Source organism: Corvus hawaiiensis, chromosome 2, assembly GCF_020740725.1.
Source record: "Corvus hawaiiensis isolate bCorHaw1 chromosome 2, bCorHaw1.pri.cur, whole genome shotgun sequence".
Lineage (NCBI taxonomy): Eukaryota > Metazoa > Chordata > Aves > Passeriformes > Corvidae > Corvus > Corvus hawaiiensis.
Genome location: NC_063214.1, coordinates 112,710,934 through 112,728,359, shown reverse-complemented (window position 1 = coordinate 112,728,359; position 17,426 = coordinate 112,710,934). Strand labels below are relative to the sequence as shown.

At 36.0% G+C, this 17,426-nt stretch overlaps 1 protein-coding gene across 12 annotated transcripts in view; it reads left to right on the top strand.

The window, feature by feature from the left end:
• The window catches only part of DMD (dystrophin), a 1,090,817-nt gene that overhangs the window by 831,893 nt on the left and 241,498 nt on the right, over positions 1 to 17,426 (top strand). For all 12 annotated transcript variants that reach the window (XM_048288642.1, XM_048288670.1, XM_048288700.1 and 9 more), the window contains one exon: positions 13,718 to 13,907. In XM_048288642.1, the coding sequence (XP_048144599.1) occupies positions 13,718 to 13,907 (190 nt within the window). The remainder of the gene's footprint in view (positions 1 to 13,717; positions 13,908 to 17,426) is intronic.

The window sequence follows — 17,426 nt, the reverse complement described above, 5'->3', positions numbered from 1 at the left end:
TGTCAATTTTTGTTCCCATCTCATTAGAAAACTAAGACAAATGTGTTGTTCTTTCTCTTAAAGGTGAGATTTTTAGAAGTAATTAGAGAATTTTAGTTTCTGTTTGAACAAGAACAGAAGCTAATGCTCTGTGCCCTGAAAGTCTAACCTTAAATCTATTTCCTATTAGTCTGTAGATAAATTAACAAACTATAGCAAACTGATCATTGCTCTCATTCAAAGCTCATGAAATAAATGAATGTCTTTCCATTCCCCTCAATAGACTTCTTATCAGGCTTCATATCCTTTAAAACAAACTGAACAGAAATTAATAAAGATGATGGACTTGAGCAGAGTGCCAGGAAAAGGAATTTGACCTCAGTTGCTTATTTTTTTTTCCCCTGGTGTTTTCCCTGTATTTTGGTATTTCTTCAGCTGTTGTGCAGGCAGTCTAAGCTTTGCCCTCCCTGGCTTGTCAGTCATGCTTGAAACTGAGGATAATTCAGTCTGCTATTAACGCTTAGTCTCTCTTTGGAAGTTACCACCAAATGTGTCAAGTTGACAATGGCAGCGCTTGTCTTTTTAGTGTGGCTGTTGTTTAGCTGTGACTGAAATGCCAATCACATGCTTTTATATAAAGTCACAAAGAAATCAACGAGTAACGAATCCCCATTGTTCCTGATGAGGATCAGTGGTACTGGAGGCTGATGGTCGTGACTCTTGCTGACCAAGGCAGAGATCTGGGGAAGTGGCAATACAGAGGGAAGAATGGAAAGCAGTAGAATTAGCAACAGGGTTTTCTTGCATGTCCTAGAATAGATGTGGCGAGAAATCACTGAGAGGTGAGATTAAACTGGTAGATCTTGAGGATAGAGCATTTATGGTGTGTCTGATACAGGTGCATAAAATAGGAAACAGTAAGCAAGCAAGGAATTTGTGAAAAGGAAAAGATCAGTAGGTTCATCTTGTTTATCTTCCAGTATCAAATACATTTTGACCAATACCCCAAATTTAACTGACCTATGATAATTCCCTGACACATTTAATAAATGCATAGCACTTCCCCAGCTACTAAGCTTTACATCTCCCACAAACTATAAAAAATATTATCTTCTGCAAATGATAAGAAATAATAGCTCTTGGAACTATCACTCCAGCTGGCATTTCTGCAGATTCTTCCTTTCTGCAAGACACACAATCAGTTACATATCTGAGATATATCTGCTTAAGCATAATAGTGCCTTGTGGCAGTGCATTATATGGGTCCACTTTGTGGTATTATTTTTATCTGCTTAAAATGTGCTATGTATTTCTGAGGTTCCATTTGTTTAATTGACACAGGGTATGGTAAAAGCAAAGTTTTATGAAGTGCCTACAGGGCCAAGCTTGCAACACCCAGTTTCCACTTTCTGCATTTTATCTTATTAATATTATACATTCTCTATACTCTTTTCTTCTTTTCTCTTTTCTTTTCTTTTCTTTTTCTTTTCTCTTTTCTTTTCTCTTTTGTTTTCTTTTCTTTCCTTTCCTTTTCTCTTTCCTTTCCTTTCCTTTCCTTTCCTTTCCTTTCCTTTCCTTTCCTTTCCTTTCCTTTCCTTTCCTTTTTCCTTTCCTTTCCTTTTTCCTTTCCTTTCCTTTTTCCTTTCCTTTCCTTTTTCCTTTCCTTTCCTTTTTCCTTTCCTTTCCTTTTTCCTTTCCTTTCCTTTCCTTTCCTTTCCTTTCCTTTCCTTTCCTTTCCTTTCCTTTCCTTTCCTTTCCTTTCCTTTCCTTTCCTTTCCTTTCCTTTCCTTTCCTTTCCTTTCCTTTCCTTTCCTTTCCTTTCCTTTCCTTTCCTTTCCTTTCCTTTCCCCTTTCCCCTTTCCCCTTTCCCCTTTCCCCTTTCCCCTTTCCCCTTTCCCCTTTCCCCTTTTTCCTTTCCCCTTTTCCCTTCCTTTCCTTTCTTTTTTTTTCCCTTATAATTTACATGATTTCTTTTTTATTTTTGTTTTTAATTCATGGCAAGTTAGAGTCTAATTTACGGTTGGGTTTTTTTTTTAATCTAATTTGGATGCATTTTCTGTACTCCACAACATGGCTTATATATGTTGGCTTTGGTTATTTTATGTCTTAAAATCTGAAAAGCATTATGCTGTTTATTGTCAGTAATGGTAAGCAGTTCCAAAATTTCCATGAGTTCTTAGTGTTTGGAGCATGTCTGAGGTTGATGCTTCAGCCATGTTAATTAATTACTAGCAGTTTCAGTTGATAAACCATATACCTTTACTGATTCCAAGAAGTTAGTTTGGTTTTGAGGTCATTTACCTGTAAGTTTCTCAGTGAGGATTTGCTCCAAGGGATGGGAGGCAGCTCTTCTAGGGCTTGTCTTCTCTTTTTTTCCAGTGGAAACACCAGCAATATGCACTTGTCAAATAAGATGGCACTAAGAAACCATAGCTCAGATCTGCCTTTGCTGACAACCTTACTTTTTACACTGTGCTACCCTTTGGAACTGTGGACAATTGTCACTGTTACTTCTTTTCAAGTTGGGGAAAATAAAAGTAGGAGTATGGAACGTATTTATTAAATTTTGCTTTAGCTAAATTAGTTTTCATATCATGTCACTGCTTTAGTCCTTTTATGTCTGATACTATTTTCCTTTCTGCTGATTGGGAAAAGGTACCCAGCCCAGCCTCAATAGAGTGAGTTAAAGATGGACATAAACATTAATTCCTTTCATTTTTACTATCTTTCAGATGCTAATATGTATTGGAACCTTCATTAAGCTGTTGGTCTTGATTTGAAATACTTAATACCTTCAAGGCAACAGCTAGTTCAGAACCCAGCAGATTATACTGAGTTTAAATATTCCTTGTAGTACCTTTCGTTTTAGACACATCTATTGAATCTTTATGCTATCATATTCCTAATGATTTTTTTCCATTTGGAATTATTCAAGTTCTTCTGGGTTTTATTAATCTCAATAAATTTGCCATTTTGCTCTTCATACCTTTTTCCCAGTGGTTAATTACTGCACTTCATACCACCTTTTACTACTCTCTTGGAACAGGCTCCTAATGCTCAGGGTTGAACATTATTTACATTATATACTCTTAATCTCAGTTTTGTTTTATTCAAGAGGTTTCTGTAACAAAACTTTGCATCCCCAACTTGCTTCCTAAATAGCTGCTTGTGTAGGGGTTATGATATACTTTATGGATTTCTTTGCATAATCTGAAGTAAAGCTAAATCGTCAGTTAAACTGATGAATGCATTAGTTATGTGCTTATTTCCAAGCCTAAATTTGGAAAGTGGTTTGAGAGCAGGTAGACATATGTTAGGGAAAAGAAATGCATCTCCTCAGATGTTGGATAAATTATCAATAATATGTAGAGGATACTTGCTTGACAGTGAGTACAAAATGATAGATCTCAAGCCAAATCGAGTATCTTTTTAATGTAAACACCTGATAACTGTTTCAAAAATCATTAAGAAGGAAAGAAACATTGCAAATCATGCACTACTTAAGAGTTAGATTTGGATGACTCTGCCAGAATTGCCTGTGAGAACGCAAAGTTTCAGGTATATCCATTTTTATCTTGTCTCTTCATAGCAGAACAGTCAGACTTCCTCATTCCCAGACTTAGAGTTTTGGGCATTTATGTCTCTCTCCACTCTGTCAAATGGTCCAGAATTGTTGTTTGAAGGGTTATGATTTCTTCTGCGAAGAACTTTAGTCTTTGAAATTCATGCAAAAAAGAATTGAGGTAGAACTATCAGAGAACATCCTGTTCCCTTTGAAGTCCACTGAAGGTTAGCCATTCATCTCAGTAGAGTTAGGGTTTTCTCTGTAAGGCTTTTGTATCAATCACATGCTGAAGTTCTGTTGAACTGAGAGTGAGTTGAGCACCATCTGAATTTGCTGAATTGGGCTCTGGAATTTCATTACTTAATTATTTCTTTATATTTGCATGATCCTGCGGAACAGAACTAGAGCTGTAGTTTCCTTCCATGTTGTTGAATCTGCATAATAATAAATTATTAGTATTTCTCTATATTATTATATTTCTCTATATTATTCTCATATTACCTCTGTGGTTGTAGTTGTTGTTTCACCATTTTCTGCAGCAGATCTATTTTAATCAGATTCTCTCCTTATAGTGGAGAACTTATTCTATATTTCAGTTTTCTGTAGCAGTCTGAAACTTCCTGAAGAGTAAAGAATAAATATACAATATGGAATGGTTCTTTGCAACTAATATTTTTTTTATTAGATTATATAGATAGAAGAAGCAGTAGGCAGGCTACTTTCTTTCCTTCTTATTCAGATGCTAACCAGTTTTGGTTACCAGCTGCTTCTGACCTGAATATTACAGAGCTGTTTTGTTTTTTTCTGATTAGCATTTTATGCTTTTTAAAATACGTTGACAGAATATATGTTTTAAAATATATTGAGTCAGTCTGATCTGGCAGCATCTTTGAGTAACGTGAGTACTACTTGAGGCCCATGTTTTAGAGGGGAAAAATAATATGTGTGTTTATCTAAGTGTTTATTTAGTGTTACTTAATATGATGTGTGGTACAATAAGAACTGTAAGTGCTGCCAGACAAGTTTTCCAGGCTGGGAGCTGAGGCTTCTCTCTCTTGCATTGTAGCAAATCACTTTTTTGCTAGGCCATGGAGTTCACCCCTCAGAGGCTGATGCTCCAAATGAAAACTACACTAACAGTTTAATAGTATCCTTTGTGAGCTGTAATTGATTTCATGTAATGCCATCAGTGCATTTCACAGTCTTATTAAATCTAGTTGTTTGTACAGTAAGTAAGGCTAAGAAAACAAGCGCCTTTAGAATATAATTAATTTCATAATCAGTTTTAATTATACTTTGCTGTCTTAGAAAGCAAAGATTTTATCTTACTAAATTGCATCTGAGTAATTAATATGCATTTATTAAATGGCACAGTTGACTGCCTTGGAATTTTGAAAGAATGATATGTTTTGGAATGCAAGGAAAAACTTAATTCTACGTATTAATAGACTGTGAAGTATGAAGAAGACTTAAACAGACCAATAATATTTTTGCTTCTTTTGGTAGAATGAGAGATTAGTTTTGTCTGTTTGGTTTTAGTTTTGATTTTAGGGTTTTTTTCTTTTTCTGACTTCTCTCTTGGGAATACCAGAATTGTTAAATGTTGTCTTCCTGTGTCTTATTGGGCCATTGAATTATACAAGGATTAGACTGGAATCTGTTCCATGAGTTCAGAGAATTGAGGTGGGGGGAGTTGTGGGGTTGTTTGTTCTGCTGGACTTTATTTTGTTTTTTACTTTCCTTTGGATTTTTTTCTTTTTACTTATTTAGTGGTTTAAGATACTTTTTTAGAATTTTGATTGAGGGCTATTTAGAAAAGGCTCTGGACTGAATTAATCAGAATATTATTCTGTGTCTATAAGTAATTTTTAATGATACTTCATGTGTCTGTGATTGTTGAGTATTGCTCAGATTCCCTTCTCTTTAACCTGATAACAGTTAAGATTTATTCTCTGGAAAGTGATTGACTTTAATGAAAATTTATCAGGTGATTAGAAATCACATGTAAACAAACTGTTTTCGATAGTATAAAAGATAACGTCTAATTGATTGTAATTACAAAGGAATCCCCTTAGTTTCATTAATGATTGTTCTGTAGCTCACCATGTAAGTGTGATAATCTATGGTTATGATGAACATAGAGAAAATGTACAGTTATAATATGTTTTTATATATTCTTCACCTATGCTGAGGCAAGCCGAGAAAGTGACACAAAAGTGATGGAGGCAAGAAAAGCCTGTTAGAAAAAATTCCCTCTAATTCTCTTTCTATTTTCATCCCATTATGAGGCATTTTAGGAATTGTACTAGTTTGAAAACAAACCGGTGGGAGGCACCAAGTCAGAATAACAATTTAATAGGGAAATTAAAGAAAAGGAGAAAAAAAAAAAAAAGAAAACACTGGTTCAAACTAACAAAGTCAGACTACAACCTGACACCCTGTTAGTCAGGGTGGCGGTGGCAGTCCGATAAAATGGTGGCTGCAGTCCTCCTGAAGTGGTGGATGTGGTTCTGTCAAAGCAGTAATCCTGTAGAAAGGGGCTGCTCTTCCTCAGAAAGTCCAGTGGTGGCTGTGTAGCTCCTGTCCTCTGGAAATCCAGTGGAAAGGTTGTCTGTGGTGTTCAGAATCTCAGATTATATCCAGGATGGGATGCTTGGTTCCTCCCTCTGGGTGGAGCATCTCACAATGGGGTGATGAGTCATGAGGCCAGGTGTTGATTAGGCTCATGAACAGAAGATAGTCCGGAGGGAGTTATCTCTGAGTCATGTAGCAGGACAATGATGGGCAATTAACAGAAAGATAGTCTGGGGGGAGGAGGCAAGGAAACACTGCCCCACCTGATTTCAACACCTCATGAGGATGGTAATGGAATATACTGCAACCCGGGACAGGAATGTAGGATCCCATAAGTGAATAGAGTATAAGAAGAGACAGAAATTATTTTTAAAAATATATTTAAAAATGAGAAGTTTTACTCCAGGATAAGACAGATCCCCTTGTGCTGATGTTGGCAGGTGCTTAATTAAAAAGGGGTTGTTCAAAGGTCCTACACAGAAGTCCATGTATGTGATTTTGTTCCCCAGGGGGTGATATTTCCTTTGTTTTTAGCAACTCTTCTCAGTCTCATAAAAAATACTATAGAAGAGATGGGGGATTGATATCCAAGGTTCATCTGAAACTTTATGAATTTATCTGAAACTTTATGAATAAACACAGGGTTTGGGGTGGTTTTTTTCTCTTTTTGCTATTCATTATCAATTGTGCTTTAAAAAGAAATGTGTGGGGCAAACAATCTAAATTCAAAAATATATTTTCAAATTGATTTAGTATCTTTAGTGACAAAGAGGAAAATGCTGGGAGAAGGGTTGATGATTTTTGTTATTTTCATACAAGTCCAGGCTATTTCAAGAAGGTCTATGAGAGGTATAAATCTAGAAACAAGCAAGCCAGTGAATAATATCAAAAGAAATCATTTCCCTCTCTTGCTGCATCCATTTTCCTAAGTACAGAAACACCAGAAACATATTTCTTGTTTTGAAGAGATTTATTATACTCTGTTCAGAAAACTGTTCGGGAAAAACTACTTGCATGTTGCATAGTATAGTGAGTAACTGTTCATTGAAGCATTTCCCCCTTTGCCTCAGCAGATTTTTAAGAAAAGACAAACTATGTGGGCTTATCACTATGATCAGGAGATGTGTTAGAATGTTCTAATTTTCATAACTGAAGGAACTGTCGTCAGTAAGGAAACTGTCTAATTATCAGGGAAAGAGCATGACTTTGTCCATATGAAGACATTCTGAGTTCCAATCGGAGCATGGAAACGTTGAGGGCTTTTGTTCTTCCTTCCTGTGGAAGTAAAGAGAATCAGCAGAGAGCTGCCTTTGTGCGTTTATTTTGGACCAGCTGTTGCACTTAATCTCTCTGTATGCACAATTATGTCTGGAATTTAAAATTACTTCACTGCTTATTCATTTGTTATAAATATGGATAGTGCAGCCAAGGCAGAGATGCCCTTCAACTTGTCTGAAGAAACCAAGTAAGCTCTCAGGCAGTAGATCAAGTTGTTGAGAAATTAGTGTAAGGCAGAAGTACTGCACTGTTGAGGTTTAACCCCAGCCTTCAGCTCATGTACTGGGCACGATGTTCTGTGGCGTGGAATGTCACTTTGGACAGCTCAGGTCACCTGTCCTGGCTGTGCTTCCTGACAGCTTCTTGTATCCTCTACCTGGCAGAGCATGAGATACTGAGAAGTCCTTGACTTAGGGTAAGCACTGCTCAGCAACAACTGAAACATCACTGGGTTATCAACATTATTCTCACAGAGAATACAAAACACAGCACCGTACCAGATGCTAGGAAGAAAATTAACTCTATCCCAGCTGAATCCAGGACATGCACATAGAAATACAGAGAGAATGATATCACTGGTAGGAATCCTGTTGATATAGCTGAATCAGCAGGGGCAGCACCAGTATATTCCCACTGGGATCCCTAAAAGGAGCTTGTTTATTCAAAGACCTGCAAAATGAAATATTTCCTTCCTTAAGTTCTCCACATCTTCCAAACCTCAGGAAGATATTAGCAGTGATAAGATCAGGCAGAGAGTTCTAGAAAGTTACTGTTGCCTTTTAGAAGTAGATTTTTCACCAGGTTTGTCCTTCAGTCCTTACAGTAACAGACTGAAGCACAAAATGACTTTAAAAAGAAGCCCAAAAGCCTGTCTTTAGAGTACAAAATTCTGTACCAGCACACCAGAGCTTTCCTGGTTCCTCATTCAGAACTCAAGTAGTTTGGATGCTGGTGTTGTAGCTCTGAGTTTGGTTGCAGTTTGAGGCTTTCTCACCATTTACAACAAAGTAATTTCAGAGGTAGAGTTGCACACAGATGAGCAATCTCCAGTACTGTAGGATCAACTTGGTTAAGAACACTTTCCAACAAGCCAGACAAAAGAGTGATACTAGGACATAAGCTTGCATGTATAAAGATCACTCAAAAAATTTATATCCACATCCACATGCCAGTGATCGACAGCAGACAAAACCTAGTACCTCTGTTCAGATGGTCAAACTAAAAGGCTCATTTATGCAGAAGTGTGACTGGAAAAATCCCAAGTGTCCCTTACTGTGGTGTTAAGCTAATTGACATCCAGAAAACCAGAGGAAAGCAGTACTTAAAATACTGTCTCAACATTGTTTTCCCCACTGCATGTTGTATCAGGAATTCCAAAGTTAATCTGCATATTAATCACTTACTAGCATGTATTAATAACTTCAACTGGCACTGTAAAATACAGTCCCTAAATTCTGAAAGTTCCTCTAACCAGCATTCCCAAAATTAATGAATATTATTAATTTTGACTTTGACTTTCAAAATTATATCAGTAATAGTTATTTTAAGAATTTAATTTTCCTATCTGTGACATCTCTGTGTTCTAACTTTATCTGAGGTTAAATTATTCTGCCTCTTTGATTGGTTCTTTATCAGTCCAAGTTAAAGCAGCTGAAGAAAAGTTACCAGTGAGAGCTTTAATTTATTTAGTAGTAAAAATTAAATATTCCAATAAAGCTTTGCAATTGTTTCTTTGTCATATTGGTACAAGGGATATAAACCTAATGAAAAATGTGCAAACTTTTTCCAGCATTAACAGGAAGAGGCATGTAGTTCAAATTCTCTGTGATAGTTGGCTGCAGATAAAGGAAATTCAAGTAACATTTTTTATTTTATTGCATTTTTTGTTGTATGGAACTGTACTTTTAGAAAAGAGAAAATACAGTTATAGAGAGAGAACTACAAGAACTATAGAAGTAAAACCATTTCCTGATGCTTTGTCAGCCAGTAGTCCAGCATATTTTACTTTATATCTCAGTAAGATAACTTTAGATCACTACATTCTGCAGATGGAAGTGTGATTTAGTGACCTATTGAACACCGAATGATACAGAGTTGCTTTACTTTTATTGCTTTTAAAGAAATACCTGGGGAACAGAAATTTGTTACTTTGTGCTCTGCACTTACTGTGGGTCCTGTTTTCTGAGTAGCTCAAAGCATTATTCACACACTGACCCTCAATGTATCTCATACTGTGAATAAGCATTACAATTTGAAATACATAAATAGATACTCATAAATGTGAATGATTGATTCCAAATTATGTAGCGAATACCACAGTTGAAGAAAAGTCTGATATTCAGGCTCACAGAGCCTCTACAAACACTCTATTCCTTGTGTTGTATGGGATTGGGTAGTGTTGAATGAAGTACTCTTGTGATACCTTCAGTCACAGAATCACAGAACATTCTGAGGTGGAAGGGACCCACAAGGATCAAGTCCAACTCTTACTGAGACCATCATTCCCTTACCTTCCGCTCCTTGTTTGATTCTATATCCAGATGTTCAGTGGTAAAGAAGTTGTATTTTGTTTTATGCATTTATTTTGCATGTATGTCATGGTATGAACTCTGGGTTTTAGTTAAAAACTAATACAATACCTTGATTATGAACTTGAGGATAAAACAGATTTAAGGTAACATAATTTTCCCCTCCTTTTCTTCATGAACATTTTTATACTGCTATATTTAAAAAGATATTAGCTTTAAAAGTTCTCAGCATGACAGCAATGTCCTGAAGCAGAGGCTAGTAACCTTCCTTTTTTGTGGATTTTTTTTAAAAACCCTTGAAAACATCTTCCTGTCAGTGTAAATGTTCACACAACACTTGACTCACTTCCTCTCCCACCACTATCCCCTCAACTCAAAGCCTTCTTAAAAGAGCATCCTAACTTCTGTCCTGCAACAAAACTCATATGACAACTAGAGTTGGTGAGTCCACTCTCACTGATGCCACCAGCTCCTAAAAATCAAATTTACAGGGATGATTGAAGACCAGCTTGCCAACTTTTAGACATAAAAAAAATTTAGGCTTGTGTAAAATTCAAATTATCTAAATTATAGCTGATTTACTGTTGTAGTCAGGAGAAGAAAATTTACTCTAACCTTGATCTGGTATGACAGATGTGGATAGACAAGGGAGGAGAAACTAAATTCCAGAAATGCTAGTGTCTATGTTTTATAGAGGGAGTGTAGTTTGCCTGTCCTCTGGGTTTCTAGATGCAAATAAGATAAATTCCACCTTTAGTGTTTCTTCCTTGAATAAGAGGCTTTTGGTTATAGCCTGTGTGATTATTTTTATATCATAGTAGAACAGATTAAATCATGATTATTCTATTAAAATATATATTTTTAAATTGTTATTACTATCTTTTAGTATTTTAGGAGTATGCTGTAGTGTTTGCACTGTGTAGTTTTCCATTTACACTAAAATATAGTTCTGGTTACTTCCTGTTAATTTCTTACAGCTTGCATTCCCTATAAAATTAAACATATCTGGATAATAGAGACTAAAGAGAAAGCATCTTTATTTTGGTTTTGTGCAATAATGTCCTGTTCAATATACATATTTCTTTCTTCCCTATGACTTTCTGCAGTTTATCATATGCTGGATTTGATGCTCAGTTTTATTCTTTGTGTTTAGACCTTCTTTTCTCATTCTAACTTCATACTTTTGTAGTGAGAAAGCCAAGTAGAATGAAGTTTACTGATATGCTGCAGAACTGCCAATGTAGCCGAATGGTTATTGCATGTTAGCTGTACCAAAATTTAAAATGCAAAGTACTACATATTTTCTGATGGGTGTCTATCTATGCTCATAGATAAGAAACATTTTTCTGTAGACTGAAAGGATTATGTGCCATAAGATTTCTGTGCATCATAGAAGTGACAGAAGATTCTTCATGATAAAAACTTCATTCTTTGCCCAGGTCAATAAAATGCTATATTTTTTCATGAACTCTGAGGCTTTCTCTAAAACACAAATTCTGACTTGAGTAATCCTTCAATTGCTTTCCCTTTGAATATCATTTACATATCTGTGCTTATGTTTTGGCTTTTTTTAAATCTCACTGTGTATTTGCAGAATGTTATTATTAGAGTATTGTTATGTATTTATAGGAATTCAGGTGTACAGTAGTTAAAAATATGCCTTTCATGTTCTGAAGGAACTGGGTGAGGAAAAAATGTTATATGTGATTCTGCAAAGGCTATTAACTACCATGCTGCACACTGTAAATTGCATTATAATAATGCTGGAAAGCATATCTCATAATAGAATTGTGCTCTGAAGAACTGGAAAAAATACATTCAGTTCATGCAAGTATATTCCATTTCCAAATTGTGTTGAATAAATGTGATGCTGGTTTTGAGCTAAAGTGGTAAATAGGTCAATACAGTATTTTCTAGGTAAAAGATTTTCTCTGTCTTATTATCTTTTAATGTACATTGCTAGTATATTTATGTATAATTTCTATGTAATTATTCTTTAGTTTAAAAAAGAACAAATTCTTTAACTGACGTTATTTTAAATTTCAAGGGTAGCCTACCCACAAGCCATGTTTATGCCCACACAGAATAAAGTTGGGAAAGAGATCATGTTCACTATTCTTCAGCTGGGTGTTTCCTACTGACAGCCCCCTGGGGACACATTCTAATGCAGGCTAAGCAGTGCCATGATGTGGAGAATTCTTGTAGGTGGCAACAGGTGCAACTGAGGTGAAAATCCAGTCCATTTTTAAGCTTTAAAAAAATTGATAGATGAGTTTGTAGTGAAGCGTTCAATAGCTTTCTCAGATGTTGAATGAAAAATTAAGTCTTTTTTTAACAAAAATGGTTGGGAAAAGCAAATAAGATGTCAAAGGATTAAAAATATAACAGAAAAATGGCAGTTCTTGTGGCATTAGTCTCTCAGGGAAGATATTTTTTTCCTGAAATGGTTGTCCTTCTCTGTACTCTGACTGAATTTTTCTGTTCTTACTATCCTCTGCTGCTGTTTACTTATATGCTTGTCAAAAGCATGTTAAGTCAGTGCCACTTGGCAAAACTTGTGGTGGTGTGGTTTTTTTCTTTTCTCACTTCTACTACCGTACTGGGTTTTAGGGTGATATCATTACTTTCCAAGGAGTACAATCACTTCATGACAGGGAACAGGATTAGAAAGAGAGATTAGCACTTGGAAATTCCATGACCTCCTCTGATAAATTACAACTTGAGAAATTACATCTACTTGAATCTAGTATGCTAGTCTCTCCCTAAAAAACTATACAACTAGACAGGAAATCTATAGAGATATGTGAAGACCACCACAGGTGTGTAGACTTAACATAGGTGTGCATCAAATTGCATTCATTCCACTTGAAATAATGCACATTACCAAATGACCTTACTAAGTATTTTCAGAGCTTAAAAAATTATTTTGTTATCATGTTGATATTAAACAAATATGCATGTAGTACAATAGGTAAGCAACCTTGACAGATTCGTGTTAATGAACGTCATACTTAGCTGCTCATGTTTCTAAATCCATATTTTGCTCAAGTTCAAAGTAAAAAAGTCAGTGAATACGTGACACCTGCATTGTACATGAATGATGATGTAACACAGATCTGCTTTAATGTTTTTTCAGCACAAGAATTGCTGAAATCTTCTGTGTTCTTTCCTAATCTGTGAGTTAGACCTTCCCCAAGGATAAGATAGCCTTTGTCTTTAAAACTTGTATTTTATCATGTAACTGATAGAGATCATTCTTGTAATTTATCACATTCATATTGAAAATAAAACAGTAATATAAAAAAAGAAACCACAAAACCTACCAGAAACTTCAGTGTTATTAGCATTTAAGGTGCTGAACACGGTCTCCAAAGGTTTTAAGTCATGAAAACTAATCTTCAAATTTATCATATCATGCAGTGGTCAGGAACTATTTTGTGATTTCTAAAAATAAACAAGAATTTCCACTGTAGTGTAAGAAAATAATCTTTTATTAAAACAAACCAGGGAATTACTTCTGATTTTCAGTTCTGCATATTTTAGGCATAACAGAAAGAAGTGGTTTTGCTTAATTTTGTATCAGATGAATTTCATTTACTGCTTCTCAGGTGAAAATATAGAAAAAGAACCCTACCTGCCAAACCTACAGTGCAAGTTCTGTAGCTAATGTATCAGCATACCTACTTCACTGGTACATGAAAAATACTTAGTGTGTCTTTGTTATATTTTGATTTAATGATTAAGGTTTTTTTCTTGCAAAGAACAATGTATTTGATTATTTGTACTTTTGCAGGGTTTTTGAACGTGAAGCAGCTCTGGAATCAGCCCTAAGAATGTTGCAGCAATTCTACCTGGATCTCGAAAAGTTCCTTGCTTGGCTTACGGAAGCTGAAACAACTGCAAATGTCCTGCAGGACGCTACACACAAAGAAAAGACACTAGAGGATGCCAAAATGGTTCGGGACCTCATGAAACAGTGGCAGGTAAGACAAGCACTTCAGTATAGAGGCATTTGACAAACATGAGAGTTTATCAAGCATATCTGATATTTATAGAAGTTATATAATTTGCATCAAGTTTATTCTTTGTAGCTTAACTGAATTAGTTTTTCTCCATTACTTTCAAATACATGAGAAATGTTAATTTGGTAGTCTATTGTCAACACGCTCTGTTGCAGTAATAAAAAGAGATAACGATGCAAATTTTCATAGTAAATGGCTGGACAGTTTTCATACAGTTATTTTCCTCTGGGGGAAAAAAATCTTAACATGAGATAATATTGTATTTAGTGTTTCAGAGAATCTTGAGGAGAAAGAAAATTAATTAGTTGAGATGGTGCTGTTGAACTGTGTTGTTATACTTCCACTGCATTTTCTTCACTACAGTTATTGAGAGGAATACAGATATATCTGCTTGAGGCCTTAAATTCCTTAAATTTGAAGTTGATTGGCTGTTTGGAAGGCAGGACCCTTTCTTCCAATATTAATAGAATCATAGAATAGTTTAGGTTGGAAAAGACCTTTAAGATCATCAAGTCAACCATTAACCCAGCATTGCCAAGGCCATCACTAAACCATGTCCTTAAGTGCCACATCTACACATCTTTTAGTAGCTCCAGGGATGGTGACTCAGCCACTTCCCCTGGGCAGTCTGTTCCAAAGCTCACTGACCTTTTCAGTGAAGAAATTTCTTGTATTCCCTCATAGTGCATGATTTTGCTATTGACAGGAAGTTCAAAACTGGATATTTAAAGCACTGGATACTCTATGCCTTAATTTATTTATTTATGAAAAACATACTGTGAAAAATTTAGTTATAAGTGATTAAAAAAAAAAGAGTAAATTTATATAGTAGTCTAATAATTCTTAACTATAAAATAAATTAATTTATTGTGATGGGTAATATTTGCAGTAGTCATAACCCAGTGCTCTGTATCAAGTCTTTATTGTGAAAGCTTTTTGTTCAAACAGGTACAGTTTCCTGATAGCAGTGCAAATATTGCCTATCTATTTGCTAAAAATGGGTAATGGAGCACAATTTTATCAATAGAACAATTTTATGATGACAGCTGGATGATCAGGAAAGAGACTATGGCTTTTCATTCTGTTTCTCAGGTATTGCTGCATTGATTCTTCCAGGCTTCACACCCTGCTTGTAGGAGTTCTCTCTCACAATTCACTTTGATGTATAAGGATGAAAAGCAAGAACATGACATAAATGTGTAGTTTGCACACAGTTTATGCATATAAAAGATTCAAACAAAAAGGAGCTTTACTAAGTCACAGAAGTCTCAGAAGTATGTATTTATGTGCTTTGTGGAAAGGGGTTATTGTTCACTAATCCATACAATCAGCCACATAAAACATAAATAGTGATAAGCCTTTTTTTAACTCTGTATTGTGGGTCAGAAATGTACTTACCCTACACAACACATCAGGCAATGACTGTACTGCAAGAAACTCTCTATGTAAATTGTACATGTATCATAACAGACACATTCAAATACAGTCCATGTCCTCAACATGGTTTGTTATCATCCAGTATATGTAGTAAAACTGCAATCCCTGCCCCAACATAGAAAAGATCCTAAATGCTTTCAGTCAGGATTAGAATTTTCCAACTTTTTTCTTTTTCCACATGAAGTCTTTTTTTTCTTCTCTCACCAACCAGGCTGAATCCAGATCCTAGGAGGTAAAATAAAATGGTGCTTTCTGATTAAAGATCAGTGTCTCATGCGTCTTTGGAAAGAAACTTTGACTCCCTGGGTTTATAGAATGCGTAGAAGTTATGGTCAAATATAACAAATGGATTTAGATCTTCAGTCTCTGTCTTGCTCTTTATGCAGTTCCATAGACTTGAATAATGTGAAAATAGTCACTAGGACTTTTCTGTTTGAATCTGATATTTTTAACCACTAGGTGTAAAGCAGTATTTTGATAAATAATTTTCTACACAAATAATGAAAAACCTAAATTTCTGAGTTCAGTAGTAGCTTTGTACCCTTGTCAGTACAGATGTTTCTCTCACTTTAAGTGATCCATCGGTTTTCTGCTTTACACTCTCAAACTTTATTTTATTTCTTTAAACAATTGGGAAAATAATGACTTGCTGTACAGAAACTTTTTATATAGTGACAGTTGCTTGTCTAGGAAAATCTCACATTTTTAGGCATTTGTTTTCCTTTTCATGTTCACAAACCATTAACTCAGTAGTCACTAATAAAGATTAATCTTTCCTTAGTAGTTAGCAGTTCATTCAGTAGCAGAAGGAGAAAGGTGAGACTTATATAACTGCACATTCTAATTACCTGATGATGTAATTATATTAAAATGTTGCATTATAAACACCCTGTTTGTTTGTACAAGCATGCATTTGCATGCATCATTTGTCTGAACTGACAGCAATGTAATAGTTGAGGTGATTCACACAGTTAAAATACTTTCTGGAGAATTTTCAAGGATACAAACCCATTGCTCCAAGGAGTTGTATAATTATGTGCTGCTTTTTTTTTTCTAGCTGAAATACATCTTGTGTCCTCATGAGGCCTGATTTGATAAGTAACCATATGAGGGAGATGAAAATTAATTTCACTTTCTGCTTTCATACTTCTAGTGATATGAACTCTCGACAGTGTTAATTATAATCGTGGGTCAGTTTACATGACACCAGGCCTGCTGGTGATAGATGAGGTACACCTGTCTCAAAGGGGGAAAAGGATCTTTGCACAGGAGTTATCAGGGTTTAGTGAAGAGTAAACTGAAGGGAGAGAGATACAAAACCAGGCTCACTTGAGATAAGCCTGGGGACAGCATTCCAATGTTAGAGGGATGGTGTGCTAGTGAGGTCCTTTGGTCTGACATCTCAGTAGAGGTAGGGGCTGGAGATCCATGTGGCTTCAAAGATACAAGAGTTATTGATGGGTTAGACACCATGGAAGCACCTGAGAATGGTCACACAGGAATTGGGGGTTCTCCCCGCAGAAGGGTGGTGGGATCAATAGCCCGAAGTCTACCTACACCAATGCACACAGCAGGGACAACAAATAGGAGGCGCTGGAACCCATTCTGCAGCTGGAAAACTATGACACAGTTGCCATCACTATGGTGGGATGACTCACACGCCTGGAGTGTGCAATGGGTGGCTATAAATTCTTTAGAAGGGATTGGCAAGGCAGGAGAGGTGGTTGGACAGCCCTGTATGGAAGGGAGTGTTCTGACTGTCTAGAGCTTGATGCTGGTGACAACAGCGTTGAGTGTTTATGGTTAAAAATCAGGGGAAGGCCAACAAGGAGGATGTTCTGGTGGGAGTCTGTTATAGACCTCCTACCAGGATGAAGAGGAAGATGAAATATTCTATAAGCAGATGTGTGGTCTTGTAGTCACTAGTCCTTTTACTCATGGGGAACTCCAACTTACCAGATGTCCTCTGGAAATGGAGAAACACAGCAGAGAAGAAGCAGTGTAGGAGGTTCCTGGATTGTGTGGAAGAGAACTTCCCTAGCA